The sequence below is a fragment of the Phalacrocorax aristotelis genome, chromosome 15, assembly GCF_949628215.1.
Source record: "Phalacrocorax aristotelis chromosome 15, bGulAri2.1, whole genome shotgun sequence".
NCBI classification, from domain to species: domain Eukaryota; kingdom Metazoa; phylum Chordata; class Aves; order Suliformes; family Phalacrocoracidae; genus Phalacrocorax; species Phalacrocorax aristotelis.
The window spans coordinates 8,237,052-8,260,792 of record NC_134290.1 but is presented as its reverse complement, the minus strand read 5'-3'; the positions used below and the strand labels follow the sequence as shown (position 1 = coordinate 8,260,792).

The following is a 23,741-nucleotide window of genomic DNA, read 5'->3' as shown; positions in this document are numbered from 1 at the left end:
GCATCTCCCTCTGCTCTCTATGCTTTGTCACCTCTTGCTATGTTCTGCTTATCCTTCTCAGACACACAGATTTCCATAAACAACACGACTCTTCAGTTGTGCACCCTTTTACTTGCCTTTGAATTGGGTGGTGATGCATTTGGGCTGAAGAATGGCGTCGTTCCAGCTATTTGTTACCATAAAGGAGCTCAGCAGTTTATTCGGAATGAAAGGCAGCCTGGCCCAGCGCAATTAAAGAATGAAAGGCCTCAGTAGATAAAACTGGTCTACCAACACCTTCCTGATTTGCAAGATTTATGTTTCCTCTTCAGAAAATGTGGGTTAAACAAACCAGTCCAATGTTTTATATGATCCAAGAAGTCTGTTCTGTTTCACTGGGTAAAATACTGCAGGTAAAGTCAGTACAATGGGAGGAGTTACTGAACTGAAACTTCCAGAAGAAAGGAGTCATTTTAAAACAGGGCCCTTTTCAGAGCCGGCTCAGGAGCAGCCTCACCGAGTTCCAGGACGAGAATTATCCACCAAACAAGAGTTCGCAGGTTGCTTCTCCCCAAAACTTGCCAGAAAACGGCATTTTTCAAGCAGAGTTTTAGCTTGTATGTTCATTGCATAAGCAACAACTTTCTTTTTAGCATACAGCAGCTAAACTACTTTTTTATTAAATAAGGTCCAATTTTCCGGCAAGTTAAGGGTGTGAGATTTGGCCTCTAAGCACACTGTTTCTTTTGTCTCACGTATCTAATGTGCGTGAGACAGCCATGAGAATGGTGCGTTGCACACTGCGGCTGCAGCTGTCAGGATGACTTTATTTCTTCACATCCTTCTTTGCTTCTGTCTGTCGCTCCCCTGTTTCTCTCAGCCTCCTACTGTCTACTCTCCCACTCTCCAGACTCCTGTCCTCTCACAAACAGCCTTCTGGCACCCGTGGAGCAACACCAGGCGATTGAGGACTCGGCCAGAAAGGCACACAGGGTGTACCAGCCACTTTGCTAACGAAGGTCGTTAGAATTAATCTGGGAGGTGTGAAGAGGGAGGCTGTTACCTGCCGGGCCCAGAGACACGATCAGCAGCTGCCATCTCGAGGTGCTCTCAAAAGCTGCATGTGTCACTCTGCCGGCGAGCTCTCCCGGATGCCTCCTCCCCTGGCACTGACCTGAAACGCTGCTTTCTCTAAACAATCCCCCAAACCCATCAGTTAAAAGCCAAACGCTAACAGCACGGGGCGGAGAGCAAACAGAGCAGGGCCCTTAAACAACGGGTGCAGAGGGAGACGGTGTCGACGCGGTACGGAGGAGCCTCGGGGCTGGTGTGTGCTATGCAGCGACAAGAGCTGTTCTCTCTGTGAGGTTTGGATGGTTTGTGGAATCCCAGTCACTTAGGTTAGAAAATACTTTTAAGATCATCGAGCCCACCCCTTAACCCAGCATTGCCAAGCCCACCGCTAAACCATGTCGCTAAGCGCCACAGCCGCGCGGCTTCTGGCTACCCCCAGGGACGCTGACTCAACCCCTTCCCCGGGCAGCCTGCTCCAGCGCTTGACAAGCCTTTCGGTGAAGAAATTTGTCTTAACACCCCAATAAACCTCCTCCGGCGAGGGGACACCTCCCGAAGCCGGTGCCCCCTCAGGGGGCCGGGCCCGCCTGAGGGGCCGGCCCGGAGCAGGCCGCTGCCGCCCGTTGCTAGGGGCGGTCCGGCCGCTAACCGGGCACCCCGCGCCACTTCCGGCGCTCCGCCGGCCCGTCCGCCGCGCCGCCTGCCCGCGGGGGCCCTGGTTCCGGTGGCGAGGCGGGGGGCGGCGATGCTGCCCGGTGGCGAGGCGGAGGCGGGGGCGGACGGGGCGGTGCGGCGGCTGCTGCGGGCCGGGGCGGCGGCCAGGTCAGCGCGGGGGCGGCCCGGGCCCGGGCGGGCGGTGCGGCGGGGCCAGCGGCCGAGACCGGCCCTTCCCCGAGCCCAGGCACCGAGCACCGGGAGCGGCACCGCGCCCCTCCCCAAGGCCCCGTGTGCCCGGTGCGCCTCTCTGCAGCCGGACGGAGCGACTCCCCCGGTTGTTCGTTTGTTTGTTTTCCCGTTTCAGGTACAAAGCGATGAGGAACTGGGGCGTTATCGGCGGGGTGGCGGCGGCGCTGGCGGCGGGGATGTACGTGCTGTGGGGTCCCATCACCGAGAGGAAGCGGCGGAGGAAAGGTGCGGGCGGCGGGGGGCGGGAGGACGGCCGCGGGAGCTCGGTCCTCCGGGCGCGGCCGTCGGCATGGGGGGAGCGCGGCTCCTGGCCTTCAGCAGCAGCAGCTTCTGCAAATCGCTTTCTGTCGCCAAAGGTGAAATTTTGGTCGCTGCCCTGTTTAGAATTGTACCAAATTTTAAAAACTATGCGTTGAAGCCAGGACCTCTGCTACTTACGTATTGTATTAATTGTATCGATTGACATTTTTCTAAAATTGTGACTCAGTAGACGTATTTTTGTGCCGCGTGATAAGCCCGTTACCAAACCACCCCGGATTTTATTTTGCATTTTGGATGGCAAAATAAATGTGTGCTATTGAACACTAGGACAAGAGAAGTGAAAGTCTCTCGCAAAGCAGAGCCGCACAGAAATACTTCTCACTAATCCTTGGCAGCCCAGGAGTTTTCGTAACAATGCCCTAATCCGAGCAGAAGGGAATGCTTCGCCCAGCCGAGCTGCAGCTCACGACGGCGCAGTGCCGAGCCCAGGGGCTCCTGTAAACTTAAGGAGCTGTAAACTTATAAACTTACGTCCCGTAAATGTATGGGACTCCTGCACACTGCATTGGAACCAAGAGTTTTATCGTCTGTATGGTGACTTGTGGATAATCCCCAGCCTTGGGGTTGTTGGTAGAAATCTATTCCTATCGGGGAGTGAAAGGTATTTCTTGAAGAAAATTTAAGATTTTTCAGTGGTGGAAGTCTGAGGGGCCACCATGTCTGTGCACGCTGCCAGCTGTGTGTACCAGGGACTCCTCCTTTTCATTGGCTGCAAGTACCAAATAAATGGAAATAACTGAATTTTTATTTAATTTTAATACCTAACATAACACTTGCCATTGAAAAATAGCAAGGTTTTGCTAGACTTCATGGTGTAACTCTTACGCTTCTATTCACAGGGCTTGTACCTGGCCTCCTGAACTTAGGCAACACCTGTTTCATGAACTCCTTGCTGCAAGGCTTATCCTCCTGTCCGTCTTTCATCAAGTGGCTGGAGGAATTTACAGCACAATATAAGACAGACCCGAACCAGCCCACTGAGCAGCAATACTTGTCCCTGACTTTGCTGCATCTCCTAAAAGGTACTTTAACATTTTCACATTGTCATAAACTTAGAAGAGAATATATAGCATGTTATCGTTTGTAGCCTTCTTTCCTAAAGACAGGAAGATCATGTGGTCTTGCATTCTCCTCTTTTTTAATTTCTCTCTACTAACTTTGAACTTGTTGGCCAAGTCCAACCCAATTTTACAGAGGGGTAGACATCCAAAGATATTAAGTTCCTGTACCGAGCCTGAACGAGGCAAGGCCCAGCGACACATGTCCCCAGAGCTGTTTGTTCCTTGGCCAACAGCTGAAAGGTTTCAGGTTTTGTTTGACTTGCCCGGCAGTCGAGAAGCGGCGGGCGGCCAACCCAGCATCACGTGCGGCGCTCTGAAGAGCCGTTTGCCAGCAGGTTGAACAAACGGAGGTAGAGGGCAACAGCGGTGCTGAAAATGTGGTCAGGGCACCTGCTGCCGCAGGCTTTAATGTGTTTGCTGTTCAGAGTATTTGTGGTTAAACCAACATGAATATGGGCCCAGTGTAATTGAAGAAATAGGAAAAACAGTATCACAATTGGATGGGCCGTTAGAATTCTACACAGAAAAACAACGTGTTATAAAATAAGTTTTTATTTTTCTAAGCTTCCTCTTCTACCCAAAATACGGACTATGAAATGAGACTTTGTATGATGTTGGACACAAATGTTAAGGCCTCTAAGCCCAACTTGGTAACCTGTTTCAGACTTGTCCCTGTGCTAAATTCATGCATCAGTTACATCCTATTTAAGCACTCAAAATGTTTAAGCGATTTCTTGGCTCTCCCTCGCTTTCCTCACAGGGCTTGTTTTTAAAGGAAATCCGTCGGAAGTTGTCCTGTCTCAGGATTCTGTTCACGCTAAAATTGTGCCAGTTAAACGTGTACATTTAACTAATGCAAGGATGATGGGCATTCGTACTGGGGTTTCTGGGACGTGTAAAGTACCAATTTCTACCCAATCCACTAGTAAAAATTTGTCTTTTGAGACAGTGTTTATCTTTATTCTGTCTGTGTCAGATAGTTGAGAAACCTTTAGCTCTGTGTATGGATTAGATGAGGAGAACATAGGCAGTCAGTCAGCCTCAGGCAGATGAGAATGGTAGTTAAGACATACTAACTAGTTTGATTGTCATTGTCTGTCTTAATCAAGAATAACTGCTGTAATCGATTATATGATGCTTAAGTAACATAATGCCTAAAATAAACAGATTTGAGTCCTAACCAACCTTTGTGCCTCTCTCTAACATTTTTAAATGCAATGTCTCCAGCTTTATCCTGCCAAGAGGTGACAGAAGATGATGTCCTGGATGCAAGCTGCCTGTTAGAAGTTCTAAGGACGTACAGGTGGCAGATCTCATCGTTTGAAGAGCAGGTGGTGACAGAATTCACGTCGGGCTGCCTGATACACACCTCAGTGCATTGAAGCTATGGCACCAATAGCCCTGAGTCCAAATCTGAATCTTTGCTGTGGTGAAAAGTTCTCTTTAAAAAGCAAAAGAAAACAGCCATGTGGCTGATGAATGGCATTTTCAGTTTCCTTAGGTATTTGTCACGGAAACTGTGGCTGCTTCAAAACCTCATACTTAATTACCATCAGATTTGGTACAATGGGGCCAGGAATATCGAAACAGAACGGATACAGCCCTAAGGCCGCTATAGAGAACGGGTTTGTGCTAACATGCCACACTGCTTTGAGGGATGGACTCTCCTTCACTAACATTTCCAAATTTAGTTGCATGTAACAGAAGATTTCTAACTCTTGCTTTCAGTATTGTCAGCACCAAAGTAAGTGTAGCTGGCCAATGAACTCAACCAATTATTTTGTGCATAAAATATGGTTCTATCTTTAATATTTCAGAGCCAAAGCAAACAGCAGAGATTTCAATTATTGAAATCAAGGAAAGCAGGTGTTTGTGCATTCTTTTTTATTTTTTTTTTTCCCCAAGTCTTTTAGTCTCCCTTGAGCTTACGTAGCCCAGGACATTTTTCATAATGTGTGCTGTTACGAAGTTCGGCTTTATAGAAAAAGCTTTTTGGCAGAACTGCAGCAGATGCGCAAACAATTACTATTAATACGTAAGATGGGCGCTAAGCAGTAATTTTTCCTTTAATTTCCTACCGCAATGATGTAATCGCAAGTGTATCAGTACTCCTGGTGTATGTTTTGATGTCTCTTGTTTTCACTTCCTCTAAGTCTTATCCCTCTATTTAATAGGATGCTCATGAACTGTTTCATGTCCTTACCTCTTCATTAGAAGACGAACGAGATCGTCAGCCTCGTGTGACACATTTGTTCGATGTGCACTCGCTGGAGGTGACTTCTTTACCAATGTTACTTCATTATCAGAAGCTTCTGCAGCCTGCCTAGATTCCTAAGTGTGTCAAGTATAAACTGGCTGTTTAAAAAACGAAGATATTTCCGTGATATTTACAAAGCTGTTCTGTAGTACTCTGCTAGAAATGAATGTCAGGCAATCTAAAGAATGTTTTTCCTAAGAAAAGGTATTTGAATTTACAGTGATCCCACTTTCATGAGGGCTTTTGCATTTCTAAATCCACTGAATATAGGGACTGAAACACTAGCACAGAACAGTAGTCCCTCTGAGCAGTTAACTCTTATCTGTAAGAGTTGACACATTAAAGGGGTTTGAAAACTGCAAAATGGACACTTAGGGAATAGTCCATTTGGAGGTGAAATTTATCTTATCCTCCAGTTTAGTGGTAAACTTCATGCAGATGGAAAGTTTCTGTCTTTTTTTTTGCCTGAAATATATACAAAAGGTTTATAAAATCTGTTACGCTTTTCTTTTAGTACTCTGAGGCAGAGAATTCTGCAGATTAATTATTCATTTTATTAGAAGTGATCTTTTTGTCAACTATAGATTTGTTGCATACCATGTTTTTTGGCCTTCCTCAAACATAAAGAGACACTAAAAGTCCCTCCAACAATTTTTCTGATGTCAGAAAAGCATATTAGGAATAAAATAAAAACATATTTAATACTAAATGGTTTCTGAGGTAGGGTTAATGAAATCTTTTATCTTCCTCTGTAGCAGCCAGAAATAACCCAAAAGCAAATAAGCTGCAGAACAAGAGGTATGCTTTTTTCCATTCTGAAATATGAATATTCATAGTGTAGTTGCTTTGTTTATTAAAGGGATAATATTAATTGATCTTTGTATCAGATCGAAATATATCTCTTCAATTGTTAAAAACCCATTAATTACTTCTAAGTAGGACAGAACATGTTTTAGAGCAGTTACTTTTGTTATTGTGGGCCAAAGGTGTGGAATTGCAGGGATAAGCACAGATGTATTGAAAATAAAAGGACAATTTCAACTTTGTGTTTCAGGGTCTCTTCCCCCTGTGTCAAATCACTGGAAATCTCAGCATCCTTTTCACGGAAGGCTGACCAGCAACATGGTTTGCAAACACTGTGAACACCAGGTATAAGAATGTGTGTCTGGGAATATGGATACGTGAAAAAGGATGTCTGACGCTCAGAGCATATTCCAAAACCATCATCCCTTGTTTCTGACATAGTTGGTTTAAGCCTCAAAGGTTTGCAGAACTGACAGCTTAGACTGTTACTTTTTCAGGCACTTATTACGGTGTTGGTGATGAGTAAGAGTGTATCACTAAATATACTGAAGAAAATTAAGCATGATCCACTTTGTGGGGATAATAGCTGTCTTAGCAGACACAATAATAGCTGTCTGATTATATTTAGTACTCAGTACCACAGCTGTCATATACTGAAAATCCACTCACGTGGGTAGCGTTTTATGACGAGCTATTCATTCAGCACGCAGTGCTGAGATTGCACGTGCAAAGCCAAATTTAAGTTGCAGTCCAGTTATCCAGGGTAAGGAGATGAAGATAACCTGGATATAGAAAAAATACAGAAGGTAGATCTCATTTGTAGATCAAACTGTAAGAGTACAGTTAGTACTTTTACTTTTCAAAACCTTGCAAACAAGTGAGCAGGGGCAGCCTCAGCAGAAACAGGCTAAGCAGCACGTTGCGTACCTGGCGTTCCCTAGCAGTGCTTGGGAAAGCGCGTGCTTTTGACCCTATTCCACCAGATAATCGTGGACAGCAGAGGGCACATGCTCATCTTTTGTGAGGTTGGCGGGGGTTTTTTTTTCTGGACTATCATAAATTCTAGCTCCCTGGATATGTGCAATATTTCCTTGCAGAGTCCTGTGAGGTATGATACCTTTGACAGTCTCTCACTGAGTATTCCAGCAGCTGTGTGGGTATGTATCCCTCACTGACGCGTGATCCAGCCACTCTGCCTGTTGCCTTGTCATTAGAGCTTTATCTTCACTAGTCTCTTTTTAAGATACTGCAGCCTAAGTGTAAATGAGTAGCTACAGTTTATTTTCTTACCTTTTTATAAGTGATTGTGTTGTGCTAATACAGTACCTTATCACTAATGTGTTGGTGCAAATTACCAAGTAGTACAACACGCACAACTTTGTTCACACCAATAGAGTTTTCTTTTTCTCCTGGTGGGGTATTTGGTCCTTTCTGTGTAATTTGAACAGACTGGATCGTATCCCAAGGGCTGTTTCTGGCAGTCTTGGAAGGTGACCTTTGGGTGCTCTGTCTGTGTGGTGATAGTACACAAGTTACCCAACACAGGCTTTTGGATCAAGTGATTTCAACTGGAAATGTTATTTAATGTCTGCTAGTGATTTGTGTTTCCAGACAAGTAGCAACTACTTGCACTCATGGGAACTCTGACTTGTACCTACAGAATACACTCCTGGACAGCTAAGATTGGGATTTGGACACATCTTCTGCTATTTGTGTTGATTATGCCCTTCATACTTGGCAGTATGTAGTACAGCCTACAAGGAAGGATAGGAAGGAGTGCCTAAATACAATTAAATGCTATATTTCTCCTACGTAGAGGGTCAGAGTGCATGAAGTGACCCATGATGCAGGAACTTTAGAGAAATATAGTAACAGAGCCAGGAGTCTGTAGTTTAAACCCCACTGGGGGAGTCGCACAGCTACTCATAGCTATTGTTCGTATCTACATGCTGCAATGTTTTCCATGTTTAAGCCAGGCTAAGGAAGAATCCCCATAGTCAGTTATGTTATCAGTGTTCTGTACTCACAGCCATGTAGTCAGTCTTCTCAAGAAATAAGTCTGCAATTCTCTAGTTTCTATGGAAAAAATTGTGAAAAATCCTTCCCAAAGGTAAGCAGTATACACCCTAAAATTACCGCAAATAATTTTGTTTTTTCATACTAAGGGTCGTCCTATGACACTAGACCACTGCCTCCATCATTTCATCTCCTCTGAATCTGTAAAGGATGTTGTGTGTGACAACTGCACTAAAGTATGTAATTTTAATTTATATAACCTTCTAGTTCAGTTTTAAGCCTGCTGACAGAATTATGGCTTCAGTTTTCTATTCCTTTCTTCGTGACTTCAGGAAAGCCTCTGGCCTGCCTTGGATTTCTTGTATTTAAAATGTAGTTTTTATCTCACAGAATACTTTGAAGCTCTATTTATTACTAATACTACAAAATTTACAAATGTTCTACTTCGTAATTACCAGGTATTATTTAGATATTTGGGATTTTTTTTTGTTCTGGTATTTTAAACAGATTTTAGTTGCCTGTAATTTGATGATAGCACAGAGCCAAAGCGGCTTGTTAGAAAACCAACAGAAATGGCATATGACTACATAAACCTGGAGACTGGGCTTGTTCTGTAAATGCTTGATTCTGCTTGATTTTGGTTTAGAATTCTGATCCGTTAGGATAGGCCAACAATTCTTAAGAAAGTTCCTGGAAAACTGTAGGTGTAATTAATGTACTGAGCATAGGTCTAGACAGACAATTGCTTTTGTCGGCAGTGTGCAGACCTGCGCTATTACGCGTGATCTGATACAGCAGGTAATCAAATGGCTTTATTTTTTTCCCTTTTATTTCAGATTCAGGCAGAAGGCACTGTGAATGGACAGAGCATAGAAAACCAGAGAACAACATTTGTTAAGCAGTTAAAATTAGGAAAGGTGAGGCAAGCTAACTCTCCAAATCTATTCTTAAATCCTATTGTACAGTAATTTCTTCAATCTCTTTGCTTGATGTCCATCCCTTGGTAGTAGATGACTTCAGTGTTTTACTTAAAAACGTAAATTCGTTTGTCAAATATTTGTAGGCATTGAGGCCTCGATTCAGCAAAACATCAAACTCTGTAGCTTAAAGAATGGGAGTATTTTACTGTTATTCAGCAAAACACTTAAACGTGAGTTTGGCTCAGTGGCAGTTCATATGTCATGTCTTAATCCTTGATTTCCTTAAGTGAAGCGATTCATGTATACAATGTAAGATCTCTAGCAATTCAAAGAAATTAAAATGTTCTAATAGAACTGGTTTAAACAAGTGAATATGGTGCTAAACATCAGGGGTAGTTTCTATTAGAAGCTTTTATTAGCTTTTGCTCTGTAATCGTAATGCAGAGGACAACAGGGCACTGGTCTGTAATCAGGAGCCTTAGGTGCCACTAATAATACGGACTTGTTGATAGAGGTTAACCCTGGCATGACTTGGAATGTCAGGTATTTGTAACTACCTGATCTTTTGTCCCCTGGTACTCTCGCTGTGTAAAGCCATTTCTTATTGAGCATTAGCAAATGTCTTACAACGACTCGCTCCAACGAATTCCAGTCATCGTTTCTACCTCACAGATCAACAAGCTAACCGAGATTGACAGGGGGGCTTTTTAGGAACGCGCATGTATTTTTGTTGATTTTTCTTCCATTTGTAGAAAATGATTAACATTACTTATCTATCCTACTGCCTAGTGAGTGAGCCGTAGTGGCATTAGCAGGAATCTCAAGAGAGTAGTGAGTTAGTGTCATGTCTTAGGGATACTGTTGCCAGTAAGCTTACTTTCAGATATAGCAGCACTTAAGGCAACAGTACGGTGATGTATTTCCTTACCCACTAGACTTACCAGTTTGGTTAGTATGCTTTTAACTTTCTCCTCATTTAAAATGTATTTTGACTCTCCTTTTCTATGGAATACTGCTGCAGCTCCCTCAGTGTCTTTGCATCCATCTGCAAAGACTGAGCTGGTCAAACCAAGGCACTCCTCTGAAACGTCATGAACATGTACAGTTCAATGAGTTCCTGATCATGGACATCTACAAATACCGCATTCCTGTTCACAAATCAAGCCAGAAGGAGCTGAATCAGAAAAACTCTGAAGAGACAACACCTGGAACAAAGGATGGGATAGCAGTAAAACCTTCAGGTACTTATTTAGAAAATAAAATCTATCAGGTGTTTCTGTGTTTCAGTGATAAAACATTTTAATCTGCAGAATGAACATAAGAGCAGTATCTTTATTTGGATCTGTTCAAAGATGACAGGTAGAAATCCCTTTCCCAGCAAGCATTAGGATACCCTCTTCCAAGTTTACAGTTCAGTTTTGATTATTTAATTTGATCCTACTAAATATTTAAAAAAAACTTACAAACAAACAAAATCCTAGATAGTATAGTACTCACATGTTTTATGTCCAAAGGATGGAAGAATGTTGAACTCGGGAAGTCCTAGGGATTATCTTGTTAGTTATCTCTTCTAAGGTTTCAGGACAAGCATAGAAAGAATGCTGGGAATGGTGACTTCTTAAAAACCAATTAGAAAATCTACTGTAGTAGGTCTGTCATCTAGGCAGCTCAATATTCTATTTAATTGGGATTTTGTAACCATGGTCATTTTCATATTTGCGTCATGTAAAAACAATTAGCACTGTCTTGGATATTAGAGCCCTCTGCATCTCTTAAGGGCTTGTGATATGTAATGAATTAAAATAAGTAAAATACCTTCATATTCTGTGATGAAAACTACTGGAGGGACAGAAGCACTGTTATTAGCAACACTAATAGTAGCATTTAGGTTAAATTACTTAGTGTCTGCTTTCTCTTGCAGACGCAGAACAGCCATCTGGTACTAAACCGCTCTTCATGAATGGTGCCTGCTCGTCTTCATTTTTAATGTCCTCAGGGACTTTTCCACTTGCTATATTCCCTGAATGCAGGTAGGTTAAGAGATTTGTACCCTAACTTCTGTCCCATCAAATTCTGTCCCGTCCCAGTCTTCCTTTGTTCTGTCTTTCTTATGAGACTGCATAGTCACAGAATTCAACATTTACCGTAGCTCCTGTGCAGAGATTTTTTGCCTTTCTCTTGGCTGATTTTTAGTGGTTGTCTTTGGCTCCGTTTCTCACTAGAAAAGGGAGCAGAGCATATTACAGGCAAAACTCAAAATCTCCTTTCTCTAGTTCATGATGCAGTACATCATCCTTCTGAACAGCCATAATTTTATTCTTGCTGTTTTCTTCTACCCCTTCCTTTCACGTTTCCTCATACTCTGATTTTAAAATGATTGCAAGAAATCTATAAATCTCTTAAGAGATTTTTTTTCAAATGTTGTATTTAAAAAGCTTGATTTAAGTTGCAGCTGCCATGATTCTACTTAGTAAATCAGCCTTGATGCTTCTCCTGATAATTGTTTTCTTGGCCTTTGAGAACACTCACTTCTTTTCATGCTGATGACCAATGTATAGTTAGTTCTGTACCACTTCTTCTGTTTGCCCCATGGGGAAGACAATTCCCACAATCACTGTGTGAAATAAGAAGCCTGGAAGCATTTTGTGCCAAATATTTGTTATGAAGACAGTTGTAGAGCAGGTCCCTGAAAGCCTGACTGTTGTTATCTGCAGGTCACCTGCTGCAATTTTACCTCTTTTCAGTTAAAAGCACGTTCTTCTAGAATAGCTTTCTGTCCAATAGCAGCACTTTAAGAACTAAATACTGGCATATTGTTAGGTTTGATGGAAAACGCTTTGCAAAAATCGATCAGTTATGCTGTACAAAATGTAGTAGTCCTCTGTAGCACAAACTTTAAAAATAAATGGTCAGTTTTGTCCATAATAGAATAAGGCAGCACTGCAGTGAAGACTTGGTACACTGAAAAGTAATTGCAAGGCAGTACGTCTGTTATGGAGCCATTTCTTTGCTCTAAAAAGAAACTGCAACTGAAGACAAATCAAATGGGGCTGCTCCTGGTATGTGTGTGATCCACGAGGGCTGCTGACCCTTTCCTTCTTATTTGTCCTTCAGTTCCCCTGTATACCTTTACCGTCTGATGGCAGTTGTAGTTCATCATGGAGACATGCATTCTGGACACTTTGTGACTTACCGCCGCTCTCCACCTTCTCCTAAGAACTCGCACTCTGTCAGCAGCCAGTGGCTATGGATTTCAGATGATACCGTTCGCAAAGCCAGCTTGCAGGAAGTCCTTTCTTCTAGTGCTTACTTGCTTTTTTATGAGCGTGTTCCCTCGAGAGTACAGCACCAAAGCTTGGAATTGAGGGCTGAAGAGTGATTACAAGAGCAGGACAAAAACTGACAAAATTCCTCTGAGATCTACATTGCACCTCCTGTCTGTTATGCAAATAACCCACCACAGGCCCTTTAACTTCCCCCCCAATCCATGGCAACAGCTGGCTCCTGCTGGGAGTTGTGTTTTGTACCAAAATTATGCTACCCAAAGTTGGTCTGCTAACATTGTGCAGTCCAAAGTATCTGTATTAGAGAAGCATTTATTCTGTTAGGTAGTAATTTTGTCAACATCACAGCTCTGAAACAGACGTTTCAGACAGACTTCCCAAGGCTGTATTCTGTATTCTGACATATATGTAAATTTTCAAAGGGAGATGCTTAATCCTGTATGTTTCACTGCAGACGTTTCTGAGCAGGGGAGCCCCAGAAGCGGTTGATGGGAAGCTACTGTTATCAAAGGCAATGATTTAAGAAACAAAGTGCCTTGAGCTTATTTGAATAGTAACATTACCATTGTCTGAGTCCACTGCATGTCCATTGCGTTCTGATATGTGTCTCAGGATGATGGGATGAACGACTAACAGAATCAGATCTCTCTTGATATCCCAGCTAATCAATAAAGGAAGGCATCTCTCCATAACAAGCACAATCCAAAAAATTACTTCCCTGTTCACGTCATTTTCCTAATACTTTAGTTCTTTGTACATCATAGAAATACTTCTGCTGATTCAAAGAGCAGTTTCCTTTTTCCAGGAGAAAAGATACTTTTTTTTTTAATCTATTAAGAGCCAAGACCCTGATTTATTGCTTATCTTTGGAATATAGCTGAAACCAAGAGACAGAAGCGTTTGCTAGCAATCAGTGTTGTAATTTCCTTCGTCACTATGAAACTGTTGAATATGGTTGCTTGTAGTATCGAGTACAACTTTTAATGCTGTGATTTCAAGGCTACTGTAATTGAGGTTCTAGACTTGCCCTTCCTGTTCTAATGCTGAAAACCACCATTTCTCACCAACCATTCAGACACATGCTGTTGGGCTTGCAACTGAGCTTTAGAGCTTGCACCCATTCCGGTTGTGAGCCGAGGTGTATAGCAACCCAAGCATCCTTGTGAAGTTAGAGTATACACGATCGCATCATGACTGGTGGGTACTTCCTTGTCTGGTGAAGTAGTATGGCAGGCTGAAGAGATCGGTGTTGCTGCATTAGATACACAGATTGCCATAAAACAGAAGTAAGGTGTACTTTGCTGCTCTAGATTGTTTGATGTGTTAAAAAAATTCCAAGCAAAGGGAGGGAGAATCAGCAAAAATTATCCTTTTGACTGCTTTTAAATTACCAGGAATAAAATATGTAGGCTATTTTTAGCTCTTTTCTATCCTTGTAAGCTTGGAGGAAAAAAAGACTAATTCATCAGACAAGCTTTTTCAGTGTAAAACAGCACAAGTTTTCAAATGGTAGCAATGGTCTTAATAGGTTTTTAGGGCAACTTTGTACCTCATCTATTCATATTGCTGCCCAAAGCTCATAGGCATTCAGAGTTCCTTAATGGGATGCTTAAAGCCAGCCAAAATAGGCGTGGTAATAGAGGTATATGAAAATATATTTACAGAACTTGTCATTCCAGAGTATGGCTCACAATTCCTGCTCCAAGTACTGCTCATAGTACATAACATAGTATTTATAAATCCACCGGCATAGTAGTTCCTGAAAAGTCTCCCCATCTGTCATAGGATATAGGTAGCATGGTTTTAACCCTTCTATGCTAAGTTGCAGAAAAACAACAAGAAAAACAAAACCTAGAAAGATGCAGAATGCCAAAAACGCCCTAGCCATTGAATTAAGACCTAATGGACTTGCAGAAGCTAAGAGAAGAAAGCCCTCTGTTCTGGGCAGCATGGGTGTGCAGTAGCTCTGTAAAGCAGTCCTGGGTGTCACCTAAGGAAAACATCATACAAAGCATCCAGCTCCAGCACGTCTACCGTTTGTAACTCCAAACTTCAAAACACTTCCACTGCCAGCAGTGTATATTCTGCAACACCTGTTCTCAACAGGGCCTGTTTTAGAGTTTTTAACTCGAGTTTTTGTGAAGTTCATCTGAGCAGGTCACTTTGTTTAGAAAGCAGTTATGCTGGGTCAGGACATATGCACACAATGGACAAAATCTTGAACTCATCAGCTTGTAACAGTGACATGAACGCACATATTACTGCAAGCTTGCATGGTCAATGTATTTTTCTTTTCCTTTTGCATAAAGCTGCTTTCCAACAGGGGCTAGTTTGATGAGAATGATTTGAACGCTGAGAAACTGCTCGGTTTCACTCAGCTGCAAATTTACTCTGAAAGCTTCCTCAAGGGCTATAAAGATGAGGGTTGCATAGTCAGCATGTCTTCTAGCTTTCATTGTTAGGAAGGAGTAGATGGTCTTGGCTTAGCCCTCAGTGCAAGAAAGGAAGCAAGTTTCAGCACCTCGGACCTGGTCCTAAGCTGTGCTTGATACTCCCAGCCTACTGTGAGCATCAAAGACCTCTGCAGGTGTTTGTCACCCAACCCTCACCTTTTCAGGTCATAGGGCTCTGTGCAGGCACATGAGGCTCATCAAATGCTGTGACTTGTAGAGAAGGTGTTAATAAAAAGTAAAAGGTTAAAAAACATCAGATAAGACCTCCAAGATGACACCTCTGTGTTTGGATTATTCTTGTCTTATTTTGTGCGTTATTTAAAAATGTATGATATTCTAGTCAAACCACTGCACTGCTGTTTGAAGTTGCATTTTCACTTCAGGGTATTTTTGTAACTGTACAGTAGCAATAAAAGAACAAACTTATTAGAAAAAGTAGCTGTTCACGTGTGGTAACATCTTGAAACCAAGATCAAGCTATAAGCCAAACAACATTAGTTGTATCTGATGGAAGCAGCACTTCACATTCTCTGGATAAGAAGTGTTCATGTAGGAGCTCTTCACGCTATATATAGCATTTTCTGGTCATGGCAGAGGGTGGGAAGTACCAACTCCAAATTGTCTAAACAGACATTAATTCCATGGCCCTAATAACCTACCAGTGAAGAATAGAGCCCATCGCTAATTTGGATGCTTGTAGCCTGATTAGATGGGGATCAGTTCGTGTTCTCAGTACTTACCATTGCTTGACTCCGCAAGACCTGTGGGTACCTTTGGACGCTCTTTCCTTGTCTCAGCAGGACCCACTGCGAGTGCGGAAGGCGATGGTTTCAGGTAGTCAGAATGGAATCCCTGGGGATAGCTATTTAGAAAAACAGACACTCTCAGAAGTTACAGCCTTTCACGCTGTGTTGTCCATATAAATGTTCCAACCCCATCTTTCCCAAAAAGGTCATCTTAGGACCCTGGTTTCTGTACGAAAGATCGAAGGAAGACAAGGCCCTCTCCCTGCCTGGTAGCACTTTGTGCTTCCTCCTGCCCCACCAGGAGACTGACCGAAAGAACCCAGTCTCAGCAGAGGAGGTAGAGCAGCAGAGGTATATAAGCAGACAAAAGTCATAGTGACCATAAAACATGCAGCCAGCCATTTTGCACTCTAATTATATTAATGTCTTAGTGCTCCTCTTTTTCATGTCAGTCTCATTCGTATTTTATTTTTAAAAAAACAAGCAAACCATAGCTCACCAACAGAACATACAAGGTAGTGTCACCTATTGAACAGTACCAGCTTCCAGGATGACTCTAAATTATTACATCTTGCACTTTATAGTATTTATAAACTATTTCACTGCTATCTGAAGGATATAGAGTATTTTGATCTTTTGGAAAACTGGCTAGATTAATATCAGTTGAGAACAAACTTCCTCCTGAGTGGAACAAGGGTATTACTCATTAAAAATACATATCAGCAGGACTACAGCAACATTTCAGGGAGAAAAGGTATTCTTGGCATTTAAGATCAGTACTCGCAGTCTTTATTAGCAAGTTACCAAGTACGCTATCTCCTCTTTTGGTTTAAATTGTTCATCCGGTAACTTGGATCATCAAAGACAGTGTTTGAATGAGAAATTGACTGTTACGTTGGGGAAGAAAGCTGCTATTTTCAGAGAAAAAAACCTGATGCTTGACTGATGAATATTTCATTTCTTGGCTATAGTCATCACTTTCCGGAAGGTGAGGTTGATTCTTGGGGCAAGGACCCTCTTGCGGGTGGGCAGGCTGTGGTACCAGTACACATTGGTGGGGTACTTCATCATCAGCAGGCTCCCGTGGGCTAGCTGCAGTTTGATGGGCTTAATGTGGCGCGTTGCGTTTTTCCCCCTGGAATCACAGTGCCTGAAAACAAAGTCCCTGCAAGCTCCGAAGGACACGGATGCAATTGGACTGCGTGGAACCAGTTCCCTCTCATCATCTCGATGTTCACCTATGTGGTCTCCACCATCTTTATATCTGTACACAGAATAGATCAGTTAGTTCTTCTACTAATCCAATTAAATGAATGTCAAACGACTCCTCAGTAATCTGTCAACAGTGTTGCACAAGCAATTTTTCATTTGAATGAGTCGCTTAATGCAACTGGAAATCAGACATACCTGTTAATAAGCACAAAATTAAAAGTATGTCCTGTGTCCAAAGCGATGCGGTCTCTGATATGGTTGAGAACTGGGATCCATGGCTTAGGAGAGAAGGTAACACCCGAGTAAGTATATGTTAACTCAGGGTCTCCATAGGTTACCTGCTTCCTTGGAATGTCATGCCACTTGCCAAACACATGCAATTTCGTCATTTTGCCTGTTTAGACAAGAGACAAGAAGGATCAAAACCGACTCCATTATTTCTGCAGTTCAGAGTTTCAACATTCTCCTTGATTTGGAGCTTCTGTCAGTCTCCAGTGGGACAACAGAAATGAGGATACTGATGACAACCCAAACGCTGTCATCCACGTTCAAGTGTTTCTGCCTCAACAAAGTACTTAACACTTAAGTTTGACTCTGCCGTCCTATTCCCTTTGAATGGGATGAACGGGACTAGCACCCCCATCGTAGTCTGTTGTTGAATTAACGTGACCAGGGATATCTCATATACGACATCTGCCAAGAAACTCCTGTCACCCTTCCAGCACTACCCCGGGTCTTTGGAAACATTAAAACGTGAATGAAACCGCCTGGCACGCGCTCCAAGCTGAGCAAAACTAACCCTGCAGGACCAGACCTGTGCTTGCACTTCCCTTCGCAGGGCCTGACTTGGCAAACACCAGGCGCCTGCAGAAACCTCTCCTCCTCCTGGCAGCCCTGCCCAGGCCACGGGAATCAGGGCTCCCCTCGGGCGGGCCGGGCTGGGTAACGCTTCACCGTGCGGGAGTACGGGGGGTGTGCGGGACCCGGCGCTGCGAGCGGATCCCCCGGCGGCCGGTACCTTCGAAGTACTCCACCTCCTCCTCCAGCCGCTGGAAAATCTCGTCAGCCTCGGCCTTGCCGAAGAGGAGCCGGTAGTCGCAGCTCAGGCCCTCGGCGCGGATCTCCCGCCAGGGGGGCTGTCCCGGGGCGGCCTCGTCCGCCCGCGGCCTCTTCGGGCCGCCGCCCCCCGCCTCCCCGAGGGGTCGTTTAACCACATATCGGTCCATCAGCATCTGTTCGGAGGCACCGACAGCGGCGGGGGAACTGCGGGGACGCCGCCTCAGCGCGGGCGCCTCCTCCCGGGAGGGACACCGGGCGGGACGGGACCACCCTCCGAGGGACCGCGGCGGCGGCGGAAACCCCGCCCCGGCCCATGTGCGCATGCGCCGTCTGCCCCTCCGGCAGGCACCGCCCCCGCGCGCACGCGCGCGCTTTTGGCGCCAAATCCCCAGCTGGCTCCACTCACTCACCCGCCAGCTCCCAGCTTACGGCTGCAGCCCCTCGCCCGCTCCGCCACCGCCATGATCGGACAGAAGACGTTGCACTCCTTCTTCAGCGCCGCACCGGCGAAGAAGCGCAGCCGCTCCCCGGAGCCGGGCGGCGATGCTGAGGTAGCGAGCGGGGGCCGGCGGGGCTGGAGGCGGCCCTGGAGGGGGGACAGGGGCCGGGGGGCTGGCGGCTTCGGGAGTGGGGGGGCTGGTCTCGCGGCGTTGGTGGCCGTTGGGGCGCGCGGCGCTAGCGGCCGTTGGGGGGGGGGGGGGGGTGTGTAGTGAGGAGGGTACCCTCTGCGCAGCCAGATCGAAAAAACCCGCGCTCCTAGCACGCCTGACTGACCTGCCAATCGAGGCCACGCTCCGCCGCTGACCAATGGGCGCTGAGCGCCGCCGCTGCGTCACGGTTGCTAGGTTGAATGGCTCTCCGCCAGCTGTGGCAAGCCAATAGGGAGGAGCGTGCTCTTTCTCGTTGACCAATGGGGAGCGGGAGTTTGGGCTCCCGCTTGTGGGCGGGACCCTCTTGGTGCGGCGGCCAATCGGGGCGCGCCCGCCGTTGTTTTGCCGCGAAATTGCCGCGTGCGGCGCGGCCGCTCTCGGAGCCGCCCAAAGGAGGGCGGTGCGTGGCCGCGTCATGGCGGCGGCCGCTCGGCTACTGCAGCTTGTCCCGTGGCTGAGCCGCAGCGGCCCCCGCCCGCTCTGCAGCAGCAGCCTCCTCTGCAGCCGCCCCCTCGCTCGCCATTCCCAGGTCAGCGCCGCGAAGAAGGCGAAGGCGGCGGGAGATGAAGCGGGCAAGGCCTCGCCGCTGAGCCCGGAGCAGCTGGAGCGGATCCGCAAGAACAAGGAGGCGGCCCGGCAGCGGCTGGCCGAGCGGAACGTGCCCCCGGGCTTCGGGGAGAGCTGGCGGCAGCAGCTGGCCGGGGAGTTCTCCAAGCCCTACTTCATGGAGGTGAGTGCGGCGGGGCTGCGCGGCTGCTGCCCGGCGCCTCCCCGGCCTCAACCCGGCCTCAGCCCGGTCCCTCTCCCTCCGCAGCTCATGGCGTTTGTAGCAGAGGAGAGGAAACGCTACACGGTCTATCCGCCGCCCGAACAGGTCTTCACCTGGACGCAGATGTGCGACATCAGGGATGTGAGTAGCGCTGCGGGTGTGGGGGAGAGGAGGGGGCACAAGCCACCAGAAGCGGGGAGGGTGAACACACAAACGTCTTCATTTGATGTTTGGTGTCTTAAGCGTCGATCCCCTGTGATGCAGATGCTGGTTTTTGTCTCACATAACTTGTAAATCCTGGGTTGTCTTTGATCTCTGATACTGAAACACGGTTTTATTGTTTTATTACCCTTATTGGCCACAGAATTTCCTTTAATCCTTCAGTTAGACTCTTGACCTTATTTTCAGTGTTGTAATAATATAAATATAAATATATATATATAAAATATAGTGCTTGATTTTTTTTTTTTGGATCTCATGTCTCTTGGTTCTTCTTAATTGATCTATAATAAACTGAAATTAAAAAAAACTAACAGTATTTAAGATAATCCCATTGCCAATAAGATGTGTCAAAAATAGCACAGCAAGTGTGACACAAAGCTAAAATGTGAGGGAATCTACTTGGAAAACACCTTAACAAGGTGTTCTATTGTGGCTCTTTGAAAATGTTGGTCTTTGGCACTCAAAATATTTTCATAACAGCAGCAGAGCTTTGCTGATGTTAATCCTTAGCATTAGGTAGGGACTATGTTCTTCAACTTGTTTATAATGAGATATCGGTGATTTAACTTCAGTTTCTAGGATTTGGTGGTCTTAGGTGGTTTGGTTTTGTCTACATGTTTGTTTTAGGACAAAGCTCATTTATAAGCTTTTTTTTTTCCTTTGTTTTTCCTTTTCTCTTTTGGGAATAATACTGTGCTAACTAAGGTGTGCTTTCAGGTAAAGGTTGTTATTTTGGGACAAGATCCGTATCATGGACCTAATCAAGCCCATGGGCTCTGTTTCAGTGTCCAGAAGCCTGTTCCTCCTCCCCCCAGGTATGACAGCACTCAATTTGCCAAATCCCTTTTGTTTACAATTTTTTTTGCTGTTCTGTGTTGCTTACGGCTGTGAGTCAGATAAGTGATAGGAGCTGTGTTGGAGCTGTGTTGCAACTACTGAAATTTGGGTTGTGCGTTGCATAGAAAAACACAGCAAAAATATGGATAATTCTATATAGCTTGGTATTCTGAAGGGCATGCTGGACGTCAACTTGCGTTTTCAGTTGTGCTCACACTTTCTCATGAAACTTCTATCCAGGCACCCAACGGGGGGTCCTTGTGTACCCCGCTTCTACAAATCGCTTTATTATCTTAAATTATGAGATTAAAATCAATATTCTTGCCTAGCATAAGAGGTAGGTGCCGTAGTGGTGCTGTTTGGTCTTATCTTTAAACATGCATATTAAAAAAACTTCTGATGGTTTTTGTTTGCAGTTTAGAAAATATTTACAAAGAACTGTCTACAGATATTGAGGACTTCACTCATCCTGGTCATGGTGATCTAACGGGCTGGGCTAAGCAAGGTGAGTGAATAGACACTCTAGTAATGTGTCCACTGTAGGTCGTAAAGAAGCCTGTCTAGAAGATGGATCCATGGTTGGAAACAGTCCATCTGTGAAAGAGAACATAAATTCTGAGAAGCCTATTGCTTAGCGGGTACCTTAGAATGAAAATATTCCATTTAATTTATCACTTCTCACTTCTCAGGGGAAGCAAGAAAAAGCAGTTAACGTTCGATTCCATTTCATCCCCTGTCCCTCTATTTCTTTTTTTTCCCTAGGAGTGCTCCTACTCAATGCTGTCCTCACGGTGCGAGCTCACCAGGCCACCTCCCACAAGGAGAGAGGCTGGGAGCAGTTCACGGACGTGGTGGTGTCCTGGCTCAACAAGAACTTGCACGGGGTTGTCTTCATGCTGTGGGGAGCGTATGCCCAGAGGAAAGGCAGCTCCATTGACAGGGTACAGGTTACTCATCATCTCTTCCCTCTCGCTGATTTTTTTTTTCTTAGGTTGGGTGGACACTAGAGGGCACTTCCCTTACAGAGTTGGGGTTTTCTCTCCACTTGAACTCTGCTGTCTTTAGTTGCCTCTGTGTTCCAGCTTAGCCTTTGCCAGAATTAAGCAACAAAAGTGGAACAAGTGTAACCTTCTGTTGTCAAAAAAAGCATCCAGTTGAGGACAGAACTGTTTTTTCTAGGAAGAGGCTTATGAACAAGTATAAAATTTGCTGTTAGGATTACAGCAATTGAAAAATGGCCAGGGTACTACAGCTGCTTTACATAGTCCTTCCTCTGCTCAGTGGAACAAAAGTCTCAGTCCTCATAGCCAGTTCTTTGGGTCCTCAGGCTGGTGGCTGAGGAGGTTTAGTGAGGAAATCACACCTGCTTAGCTGGGGCAGAAGCAGCCAGCCTTGTCTAGGGAGCTGAAAGCATGCAAATATAACGAGCGGTTTCCTCTAACACTTTACAGAAACGCCACCACGTCCTGCAGACGGTTCATCCCTCACCTTTCTCTGTCAACAGAGGGTTTTTCGGCTGTCGGCATTTCTCAAAGACAAATGAATTGCTCAAGAAATCTGGCAAGAAGCCCATTGACTGGAGAGCACTTTGAGCTGCGTGTAGAAGCTGGTGGGGTCTAATGGTTGGAAATAGCCCCTGTTTCAGGGATTGTCACATTTCTGAAAAACTTTTGCTGACCTGAGAATTCTTCTTTGGATGTTGATCAAGGAACAGATGACCAAACTTTCAGAGATGCTATATTTTTTTAAGTCTTTTTTTAAAGAGCAGATTGGAGTGTTATGTGGATAACTGCTGTTGGAACAGGTCTCAGCCTAGTTTGAAGCAAAAAGGGGAAAAAAAAAAGAAGTCTTCTCTATTAATTTCTGTCCATTGTTGTAATGGGAATGTATTTTCAGGCTCTTGTAAAGGGATGTCAGTTCTTACAGGTGAAGCTGTCCGGCTTTTGTAAATACCCTGCTGCACCCCCTCTCACTCCTTTGCCTCATGCTGTGCAAACCCAGATTTCATATTTGGGGAGTGTGGAGCTGACTCCGTGGGAGAAAAGGCAGTTGCTTTTGGTTTTGGCTTTTCGCTACAGATGACAAGATTTATTAGAAATACAGCCTCTTGACACTGTAAAGACTGTACGCTGTCTGAAGTGTTCCTTGGTGTACCTGTACTCAAGATTTCAGGGTAAATCCCCCCGGTGACTGAGGGGAGATTGCGACCGAGGCTCTGGTCATGCTCTGAGTTTTTTGTTGGCATTGGAAGAGGAAAACTGCTAAGTTTTTAAATTCTTACTGGGTGTGTTCATCACTTGGATGACAGGTGAGCTGTGATGACTGTGAACTTTGTGGTACCCGCTGATGGCAACAGTGAAGGTTTGTCCATCAAGACATGGGCTGATGGTTGCAAATTATTTAAGATCTTTTAAGATCTTAAAACAGAGTTTTGTGCTTTGCCTTCATAGGAGCAAATGGAAGTTTCTAGACACTGTTGAAAATAACTTTTGGGACTTCCAGGATGAAGACAAGGTTGGACTTCACACTTCTGGGTTTCCAGTCCATATTTGACTTTAATTCCTTCAGTGGAAGTGAAGTGCCTTGTTTGTTTGGAAATTACATCAGTTCTTGTAGAATATCCCTGTAAACCTTTCTTTGGTATTTGCTCCAATAGGTAACACTAGTGCAAGTGAAGTTCACACTTTCTGTAGTTGCCTTGTGGTTTTTTGTTTGTGTTTCTTCCCCCTCCCCTCCAGTTTGTTTTTTAAATAAAAATTACTTTTGTTTATGTTGTGGTGTGATCCTACATGGGTGGGGACAGTGCAGGGAGGGGAGGGTGCATGAGGCGAGGCCCTGCCTCTGCAATGGGTGCTGGCCTGGTGGAGGGGGATGGTCCCGGCTCCCCCCTGGGGAAGCAAAACCACAGGTGCCAGAGCTTCTCCTTGTCCTTGTCCCCAGGGCCAGGCGTGGGGCCAGGGCACCTTTGTCCCCCAAGGATCGGATGTCCCCAGCTGCCTATGCCAAAGGTTCCCCCCCCGATTTCCACCCTTGCTTCTAGCAGAAGTTTTCCAGGCACGTTAGCGGGAAAATATTTCTGCTTGACGTTAACGTCACGTGTGAGAACGCAACTGCAACACGACCGCGAGAGCCAGGGGACGCGGGGGGCCGGGGCACGCGCTCCCCCCATGG

General features: G+C 45.1%; 3 protein-coding genes across 7 annotated transcripts; 2 read left to right on the top strand and 1 right to left on the bottom strand.

Moving 5' to 3' along the window:
• Positions 1–1,749: 1,749 nt before the first annotated feature.
• On the top strand, positions 1,750–15,510 carry USP30 (ubiquitin specific peptidase 30). Of its 3 annotated transcripts, none has more exons than XM_075110781.1 (13): positions 1,750–1,875; positions 2,075–2,184; positions 3,120–3,302; positions 4,569–4,672; positions 5,516–5,614; positions 6,357–6,396; positions 6,653–6,747; positions 7,500–7,559; positions 8,568–8,654; positions 9,255–9,335; positions 10,360–10,579; positions 11,260–11,368; positions 12,453–15,510. In XM_075110781.1, exons 1-13 carry the CDS (start codon positions 1,799–1,801, stop codon positions 12,715–12,717), a joined length of 1,530 nt encoding a protein of 509 aa, XP_074966882.1. In that variant the 5' UTR covers positions 1,750–1,798; the 3' UTR covers positions 12,718–15,510. The 3 variants fall into 3 exon arrangements, with proteins under 3 accessions (XP_074966882.1, XP_074966884.1, XP_074966883.1); XM_075110783.1 differs by having other exon boundaries at positions 6,354–6,396; XM_075110782.1 differs by lacking the exon at positions 12,453–15,510 and adding an exon at positions 12,252–12,375 and having other exon boundaries at positions 6,354–6,396.
• A 759-nt stretch (positions 15,511–16,269) lies between these two features.
• On the bottom strand, positions 16,270–18,477 carry ALKBH2 (alkB homolog 2, alpha-ketoglutarate dependent dioxygenase). Of its 2 annotated transcripts, none has more exons than XM_075110786.1 (3): positions 18,052–18,426; positions 17,229–17,427; positions 16,270–17,085 (listed from the first exon to the last, which is right to left on the bottom strand). In XM_075110786.1, the coding sequence occupies exons 1-3, from the start codon at positions 18,413–18,415 to the stop codon at positions 16,776–16,778; spliced, it is 873 nt and encodes a 290-aa protein (XP_074966887.1). In that variant the 5' UTR covers positions 18,416–18,426; the 3' UTR covers positions 16,270–16,775. The 2 variants fall into 2 exon arrangements, with proteins under 2 accessions (XP_074966887.1, XP_074966888.1); XM_075110787.1 differs by having other exon boundaries at positions 16,954–17,085; positions 17,372–17,427; positions 18,052–18,477.
• UNG (uracil DNA glycosylase) lies at positions 18,456–23,340 on the top strand. Of its 2 annotated transcripts, XM_075110785.1 has the most exons (7): positions 18,456–18,643; positions 19,272–19,472; positions 19,557–19,652; positions 20,451–20,548; positions 20,987–21,075; positions 21,333–21,511; positions 22,022–23,340. In XM_075110785.1, the coding sequence occupies exons 1-7, from the start codon at positions 18,554–18,556 to the stop codon at positions 22,160–22,162; spliced, it is 894 nt and encodes a 297-aa protein (XP_074966886.1). In that variant the 5' UTR covers positions 18,456–18,553; the 3' UTR covers positions 22,163–23,340. The 2 variants fall into 2 exon arrangements, with proteins under 2 accessions (XP_074966886.1, XP_074966885.1); XM_075110784.1 differs by lacking the exon at positions 18,456–18,643 and having other exon boundaries at positions 19,104–19,472.
• The last annotated feature ends 401 nt before the right edge of the window (positions 23,341–23,741 follow it).